The sequence below is a fragment of the Brassica napus genome, chromosome C7, assembly GCF_020379485.1.
Source record: "Brassica napus cultivar Da-Ae chromosome C7, Da-Ae, whole genome shotgun sequence".
In the NCBI taxonomy this organism is placed as follows: domain Eukaryota; kingdom Viridiplantae; phylum Streptophyta; class Magnoliopsida; order Brassicales; family Brassicaceae; genus Brassica; species Brassica napus.
Window position 1 is genome coordinate 49,059,454 of NC_063450.1, and position 8,961 is coordinate 49,068,414.

The 8,961-nt window shown below is 32.0% G+C and overlaps 1 protein-coding gene across 8 annotated transcripts; it reads left to right on the forward strand.

The window, feature by feature from the left end:
- The first annotated feature begins 856 nt into the window (after positions 1-856).
- On the forward strand, positions 857-6,300 carry LOC106440460. Of its 8 annotated transcripts, XM_048763048.1 has the most exons (10): positions 860-1,097; positions 1,222-1,301; positions 1,474-1,584; positions 1,696-1,778; positions 1,857-1,960; positions 2,040-2,115; positions 2,191-2,228; positions 5,472-5,551; positions 5,642-5,799; positions 6,132-6,300. In XM_048763048.1, exons 4-10 carry the CDS (start codon positions 1,756-1,758, stop codon positions 6,217-6,219), a joined length of 567 nt encoding a protein of 188 aa, XP_048619005.1. In that variant the 5' UTR covers positions 860-1,097; positions 1,222-1,301; positions 1,474-1,584; positions 1,696-1,755; the 3' UTR covers positions 6,220-6,300. The 8 variants fall into 8 exon arrangements, with proteins under 8 accessions (XP_048619001.1, XP_048619000.1, XP_048619005.1 ...); XM_048763044.1 differs by having other exon boundaries at positions 857-1,097; positions 1,222-1,305; positions 2,040-2,228; XM_048763043.1 differs by having other exon boundaries at positions 858-1,097; positions 2,040-2,228.
- The last annotated feature ends 2,661 nt before the right edge of the window (positions 6,301-8,961 follow it).

The window sequence follows — 8,961 nt, forward strand, 5'->3', positions numbered from 1 at the left end:
TTACACACATGTGGTACTAAACTACTAACCAGATTTAATTATCATTTTATCACAACTATGTTTACATGACCAGTCAGTGTTGCCAAGTTTCATGATGGTTTCTCCGAGGCCACGTGAATCAAAACGAATATATTCGTTTCGTTTTAAGTAGTATGGCAACGTGATTTATCACTTTTTGAATAAGACGAAAGGGGAAAAAAAGCAAGTTGACCTTTTTCATTTTCCTTTTAACTGCTAATGTTTTTAGTTCAGGAAGATGATGTTCCTTCAAGAGGGAAATCAAACGATGAGAAATAGTACAACAGGCGTGGAAAAAAAATAAGTAGAAGAAATTATAGAACGTAAATGGAGCTAAGAAAAAACACGTTGGTAAGTAATGTTGCTTGAGAAAGTCAATCTATTCACTCTTTGGCAATCTGATATCTCATTATAACCAAAACGCAAACGCTTAAGCAATTTTAAATATTTGAACTGAATAGATTTGTGGGTCAGATTCTGATTAAATAAGATCAACTAGTACACTAATCAACATTAAAAAACATGTGGTAAGTTCTACACCACCATTATTTTAATGTTGTAAAAACACTTCTATTTATAACACTCATTTTAGAATTTTCAACAAAAATATTAGTATTTCTTAGATTCTTATATGGTTTTATGATTTTGTTTGTTTGTATTTGTTATTGGTTTATGTGATTTCTTGTTGTAATAAAAAATGCATCAATAAATATCTTTTATATATAAAGTATAGTTATTTCTTTCCAGGTGAGGACACGTCGGATGACATGTCATTAAATCGTTCGCTGCGGAGACGACCCTTGTATCCACAGACAGAACGCAGCCCTTCTTCTTTTGTCGTTTGGGCTGTTTCTCCTTTATGTGTACGGCCCAATCAACTATAGTCTACGTTAACCCTAATATTTTTTGTCAAAAAATCGATTCATCCCTTCTCTCCCTTATTCGGCGACGATGACTGTGGAACTTCCTCAACGTCCATGAAACGGATCTCTGATTAATCCCATCGATTGAGACTCCCACTACGAGTTCTTCAATGCGTTGTTTGCATTGGCTGGATCTGTGAGGTCGGGTATGAATAGGTCAGTTTTTTTCTTTTGGAAATCACAATCTCTTCCTCACTCTTCTACTCGACTCTCTTATATTATACCAAAGTGAAAAGATTCACTGCTTAATGGCTAACTCGAGTTTTTTTCCGGTCTGAAGTCAAGTGTTCTGCTGCGATTCTGGAAAGCCAGGAATGTCAAGCGCTCATGTGGCTTGATATGCTGATGGTGGACGTTAATGTAAGTATTCTTTCCAGATCCTGACTTATTATTTTCCGGTGAACCTTATTTATTATTAGCATTGATAGTGGTTTCCTGTGAAACTCATCTTGATAATCATCATTGATTTTGATTTTCTGTTAATTTGCTCTAATATTTATATTCGGGTGAACTTCTGTAAATCGACCATAAGGGTTGCTCGAGTCGACCTCTTTTGAAGATCTAACCGAGCCGATCTCTCGCCTGAATAAGGTTTCCGGTTCCGTAATGTTTGATTTAGCTAACACAAACACTCATCTACCAGGTATTCTGAGCTAATCGAAACAATCTTCTTAATTAGTTGGGCTTCATTTATTAAAGATTATGATATGGTTATCTATATAACATACTGATACCACTCTCAAACTTTCCGTAGACATCACAGGAGAAATCATTGGTGTGCAAAGTACAGTTAGTGATCCTCCGGAAGAAAAGAATGGTGACTATAAAACTGGATAGGTAATTGTCATTAATCTTGATTGTCTATATATACATACGTATGTAGTGCCCGGTTTTTATTTTTTAATCATTATTAAGGTTATTTGACTCCCAGGTTGTTTCTTTTCACAAAGAGCTTGAAGCCATGTGTGTTGATCCGAAGGTCATTGCTGCTACTAGCATAAACCCAAAGTTGGTTGGAGGTACCGAAATGTTCCAGATCATATGGTAGTATTTAATGACATAACATTCAAATTTTTATAAATTTCGTGCATTATGCAGGCCGTTTGTTCCTCAATGCAACGTCGCATGTGTATTTTGATAAGAAGACGTATGCAGGGGAAGTCCGATTCTACCAGTATGTTATTCGTTTATTAAATGTGTATATGTGCATTGACACTATTAGGCTGCCTAACCATTCTATGGTGCGTAGGTTGGTCGCCAGGGGCACTGGTCTACCATCAGCCGCCCCACCACTACAAGAAAACATGTGTTTTCCTACTGCAAAATTAGTAGGAAATCAGTCGCTAAATCCATGTTTACGACTAATTAGCGACTAATTTGTGTTGTCGTAATAGTGCTAGTCGCTAAATATATTAGTCGTAAATCAGTCGGTAATTAACTACTGATTTACGACTGATATATTTGGTCGTACCGTAGTCGCTATTTAGTCGTTAAATTTAGCGACCGATATACGACTATTGTAGCGACGAATAACTACTAATTAGTGACTGGTTTTGCTACTACTTAGGGACTGTTTTATACTGACTAATTTTACGACTGCGTATAAAAAAAAGAAAAAAAAAATTAAAATAATATTATTATTAACTTATTAAAAATGTTATTATTATTATTATTTTTTGTCCCAAACCGGGAATGGTTAGTGGTTAACCGTTTAACACAAAAACTCATAGCTCATCTGTCTTCCGCCTTGTCACTGCCGCTGCTCCGCCGCGTCTTCTTCCTCAGCCACCGTCGCGTCTTCTTCCTCAGCCGCCGTCGCGTCTTCTTCCTCAGCCGCCGTCGCGTCTTCTTCCTCATCTTGGACGTGCTCGCTGTTGTCATCTCCACCAGATCTTCCTCTCCTCCAATCTTCTTCCGCCATCTCGCCGTCGTTGCGTCTTCTTCCCCTCCCTCCTTTGCAGAGATGGAAATCCATTTCCGGTTATGTCTTCTCTCCGTATCTTCTCGAACTACTCAAGAGTCTGTGGAGGCACCAGCTCTTCTAATCCGGTGAAACTTTTTTCGTAGCCCAGAGCATTATCCGGTGACTTTTGGGCTGCACATCCCTCTCTGTTGGGATAGCTATTTTAACAACCTGGTACGGATTCAAAAAAAAACTGTGAAGGAAAGATAAAAGCTAAGGTCAGATTTGACTAAGACCAAACTTAATACAGCAACAATTGAGACATTTGACAGAGAAAGGATTAAGAGGAGTTTTACCTTGAAAGCACCCATTTTCGTCTGGAGGGAGGCAGTGGGATGAGAGAATTGGACAGAGGAGAGTGAAGAAGAAGAAGACTTGGAAACAAAAGAGAAGATGGAGATGATAGATCTGTCGTAGAAGGAAGAGAGGAGAAAACAAATGAATGTTTTCAATGAATGATTTCTAGCCATTAGATTAACATCAATCAATGGCTAAGAATATCAATCTTTGTGTTAGAAAATCAGCCAATGACAAGAGAGGAGAAGAACCAAAAAAAGAACAGTTTTGGCCATTGGATTAACATCAATCAATGGTTAGAAGTTGTTATCCTTGTTTTCAAGGATTAGCCAATGATAAATTTTCCTTTTTCCTTTTTTCATTTAATATTTGTTTTTAGCTGTAAAATTGTGATTTGTGATTTGTATAATTTAAATACTTTGGTTTTTATTCTTCTAGTTTAATTTTATAAAACAGTTAACTTACTTATATACATTTTCAATGAATGATATAAGGTTAATAAAGTTATTAGCTAGATCTTGTAAGTAGTGTTCAAAGATTATTTTATTTAAAGTCATATGTAAATGGTTTTGAATAGAAAATAGGTTTTTATTGGGTTAGATCTTAGTTAACTTAATTTTTTTGCGTGTATATAATAATTATTTTAGTTGAAAAGTTATGAATTTTGTGATTTAGTGTTTAGAATTTAGATTAAAGATAAAATATATAGGGTTTGACGGTTAGGTTTAAGATTTGAAAAGTTTATAAATTTTTAATTTAAACTACAAATTTTATAGAGTTTGTAATATGAAATTAGGGTTTAGAGTTAAAATTGGATTTATAATTTTATATAATATTATATTTTAAAGTAAAGATTGGATTTATAATTTTATATAATATTATATCTCTGAAGTCTTAGGATTACCAATGAGTTTGAATGAGGATTTAAGGTTTGAAAGTTATAGAATAAGATTAAAATTATAAAATTTCGGTTTTAGTTTGAAGATTCGGGGTTATAATATAAAAAGATTAGAGTTTTAAACTTTATGTATAGATTTTATGATTTTTCAAAATGTTTAGGGTTCAATGTTTTGAGTTGTGGAAATATGGTTTATGATTTTGGGTTTGAAGTTTGTATCTTAAAAGTTATAGATTAAAATTAAAAAGTTTAGATTTGAGTTTAAGTTTGAGGTTCATTTAAAGTTATAGTGTAAAAAGTTTTAAGTTTAAAAGTTTATATTCAAAATATAGGCTATCAAGCATGTTTAGGGTTTAGGGTATCAGATTTAGGTTTAGGATAACATTTCCGACTGTTTTTCGATTGATTTTGCGACTGATGTATTCAGTCGTTAATTGGTGACTGAAAAGTGATTGTCACGCCACCCAATAATTTACCGGTTATTTTTTTTTAAGTTTGTGATTTTATGTTTGGAGTTTTGATTAAAAGTTATGATACAGGGTTTTGAGGGTTAAATTTAAAGTTTGGAATAGTATAGTTGAAACTAATAAAATTTTCTTCTCCATTTATATACAGTTTGTTTAGAAATTTTCTAAATTTAAAGTATTAGATATCAAATTTAACATTTGTAAAATATATGTTTAAGATTTGGTGTTCAAATTTTAAGATAGAGTTGTTTGGGTTTAGATTTGAGTATAAGGTAAATTATCAACAACAAAAAAATAAGCCTAAGATTAATTTATAGTATTTGGAGTTTAATTTTAAATTTAATGTATATACCATATACGAGGTTTATATTTTGATTATATCATTTAAAAAGTATTTAAAGTTTAAATTTAATTTAAATGATATGATTGAAAAGATTAGATTTTATAATGTTATATGCAGGTTTAAATTTGGGGTTTAGGGTATAGATGTTATGATAAGAGTTTAGGGTATAGGTATGGAGTCGCAAAACAGTCGCTACTTTTGCGACTGTTTTGCGACTACCTACTGTGATCGACATCTATAGTCGTAAAACAATCGCAAAATTAACGACTGTTTTGCGACTACGTATTATATACCCTATATGGAGTATGTAGTCGCAAATCAGTCCTTATTTTACGACTGTTTTGCGACGACAGTTACCGACAACATTAAATGGTCGCGAAACAGTCGCTAATTAACGACTGATTTGCGACTGATTTGTTTAGTCGCACATTAGCGACTGATTTACGACTAACGTATTTTAGTCACACATCAGTCTCAAAACAGTCGCAATCCGGTCGCAATATTTTACAACTGCACGATCAGTCGCAACATGCAGTCGGTAAATTCATATTTTCTTGTAGTGCACCGCTAAGATCAAATGCGAAGGTTGAGACAATGACAATGGCTGAGCTCAACGCTGCTGTCGTCAATGCTGCATCGCAGGTAACGTGTCTGGCAGTGTTGTTTAAAAAAAATAAAAATGATGGATTTTAGGATGTGACGTTGCATGTGAACCTTATTTCCATAATGCAGGAAATTGACTTCCTACGCATTGGGAGGGTTGTTTGCCTTGACACAGATAAGGGTTGGTGTTATGCTGCATGCTCTAAATGCAGTAAAAAGTTGCAGCGCACTACCTCTGCTTTTGCGTATGGGCGATGCAATAATTTGCATGGTGCTGGAGCCCTTCGGTGAGTAGCGTCTCTACTATCTGGACGGGTGTAATACACCTGTATTTCAGAAGTATAGTTTTGTTTTTGGTCAATGTATTTAGAAAAGCTTAATTAGTTTTGTTAGATTTAAGAAAAGAATATAAAGTTATTTATTTATTATTTACGAAAACACGTATTGTTTTCCTTTTGGTTTGAAAGGTGAGAGGTCACTGTGAATAATACATGCAAGAATGTTTTGTTCGCAAGAATGTTTTGTTTTGTTACATGCAATCAATCATCGCCTCTGCGTCTGTACTAGAATGTAGTTTGTATCAGATCTCTTACAGTAAAAAGTTTTTGTCTGATTGCAGATGCTCAAAACAGTGGGACAAGATGAACTCGAGGCTTCTTCTCGGTTGCTATCTTTCTTTGTGGATCACCTTAATAATATGTTTGTAGTGTTGGACACAAATAATTTGATTCTCTGTTGAAAAGGTTACATTGTTCATCTAACTTGATATTGAAAAAAGTTCTCTGTTATTTGTTCAAAACAACCCCATATACAACTTCACTAAATTAAGACTGATTGATTGATCCCTGATTAGTACTAAGATCTGCAACCGTTATGTTAGGTCAAGTGTATGAAATCCAGTTCTAATTGGTTTCCACTGTCGACTAATTAGAGAAAAGTCATTGAAAAATATATTAAAATTAAACATGTTATGTGATTTCTTTGATTCAGAAAGGCATTATGGATCGTGAAAGCTTTCATTCATTAACTTATAAAAATATCCTCTAAACCTAAGCACCGTAATTAAGAGTTTGTCTCAAATAATTTAAAGCATTCAATTTTATTTTTTAGTTTGTGAATTTCAGATATATCAAATCATTATGCTCTGAACTAGGCATGGGCATAATATCCGTAACCCGAAATCCGAACCGAATCCGAACCGAAAAACCCGATCCATATCCGGTCCGAAATGTAAAAAATATCCGATTGGATCTTTTAAGGTGGTACAGAACATATCCGAACCCGAAGTGTTATTAATCAAACCCGAACGGGTAACCCGAAAAAACGAAAAAACCGAAAAATCCAAAAAAATATCCGAAGAAACCGATCCGAATGTCCAAAATAATATACAATATAATTATATGAAACATGAATATATACTTCAAATATTCAATTTCATATTTATTTTGATATGTTATCTAACAAAAGTATTTAAAATTTAAATAACTACCTTAAATACTTAATTATATATAAATAAATATATATTTCTTATGTTTTACTTTTAAATTTTAGATTTTATTTCGGGTATATCCGAACCGATCCGATATAACCCGAATCCGAATGATATATGATTACTTTATGGGTTCTATGATGTGATACAAAACTGACCCGAACCCGATGTGTTATATCCGAACCCGACCCGTACTTGAAAATTTACTAGAATGAGACCTATGAGGTGTTATAAAAGAGAACCGAAATCCAAAAAATCTAACCCGAACGCCAACAGAGTCTGAACAATCATACTGAATCCAAATTTACGTTCATTATATTTTTCTATATTTATTATGTTTCTGTAATCATTACTATTTTGTTATAATTAATTAAACTTCAATCACAAATTTCAATGGGAGTTTAGCAGCTTATAATTTCTAAACATTTTTTTAAGTAAAAGACATAACGAATACATAAAAAAAAAAAGTTAACAACCCCTAAAACTATTGTCCATCAATTTATTCTCACATCTCAACCAGAACGTACACAATATTAATAAATTCTCACTTATATAAAAACAATCAATTACAATAAATATGAAATGCACCCCATAGGTTATTATGTAATAATAACTTACAGTACAACATAAAATCTCAGCAAAAACGGATGTAATGTCACCCCAAGGAAAAAGGAAAAAAGAAAACCTAACTAATTATCAAAATAGCAAGACTTCAAAAAAACAAGAAAAACAAGTACAAAGTTTAACAACTATTTTTTAATTAATAAAAATAATTATAGTTATTTACTCAAACTATTTCAATTAATTTCGAATATTGATCCCGCCCGTAGGACGGACCGACCATAGTTTTCAATATTTTAGTGTTTTTCATCAATAAACTTGCTAATTCAAACGATTTGAAAAAAAATAGCCATTTCATTACTATTTTTTTAAATTGAATAGTAGCATGAAAACGTAATACTAATTCTTTAATATTAATAAACTACATATTTGCGTAAATCATGACTATTTTATTATATTTGAAGACCAATACACTATCTAATTCGAATAAATAATTAGAATTTTCAAAATGATGAGACTAATTAGTTTTTAAAATATAATTTTTACACTAATTTTATTAAATATATTTGATTTTTTTATAGTAAATATATTTTTGTATTCCTATAATTATTCACATGTATATAAATTATAAAATATGATAAATGACATTACATAGTCATTTCAAGCTAATATATATATATATATTCATAATAAATGATGTAATATATCTATGTTGTATATTATCTAGTTTTTTTTTCTATTCATAACAAACTATTTTTAATTTTTAAAATATAAATATATTACTATAAAAATGTGCTGTTTTTATTATTTGTTAAAAATGTATTGGTATATTTCGTTATTATTTGTTAAAAATGTGTTTTTTATGATTCTAAAAATTAAAATTGGTTTGGATTCAAAATATATTAATAGCTATAGATAGATATATTAAATGTTTATTGAGATATTTTCAATCGGGATGCTCAATATAAAATATATTCATTTAGTATTTGTTTTAACTTTTTAGTATTGATTTTTTTATTAAAGTTTAACGTAAGTAAAAAGCTTGAGGAAAGCCGAGCGAGGAAAGAGGGTATATTCATGGGTAGGGAGTATATTCGTTGTCGAGTAGTTGCTTCCCGGCGTTGAAGGGACTTGGTTGGTCAGGTTTACTGTCAGTACCTTGATATTCGATCGAGAGAACACACACGAGAACCAAAACGTCTTTTGGTCATAAAATAATGATGCTCGGGTATGTGTTCAAGTCATATATATAATGCAAATACTCTATATTTTAATGGAATTATTGGCATTATGGCTTTAAGGATTCATACATAGGGCATAAAAGTTGTCAGTGGGTGATCGTATCGGAAAATCTATACTATTAAAACAGGATCTTACTGTCCTTTTTACCTTAACCTGT

Bases quoted from the DNA above. Each gene is read 5' to 3' on its own strand.
- LOC106440460 (XM_048763044.1), top strand. From the start codon at position 1,756: ATGGTGACTATAAAACTGGATAG. The intron at 5,552-5,641 runs GTAACGTGTCTG...TCCATAATGCAG, and splicing joins TCGTCAATGCTGCATCGCAG to GAAATTGACTTCCTACGCAT. The intron at 5,800-6,131 runs GTGAGTAGCGTC...GTCTGATTGCAG, and splicing joins CATGGTGCTGGAGCCCTTCG to ATGCTCAAAACAGTGGGACA.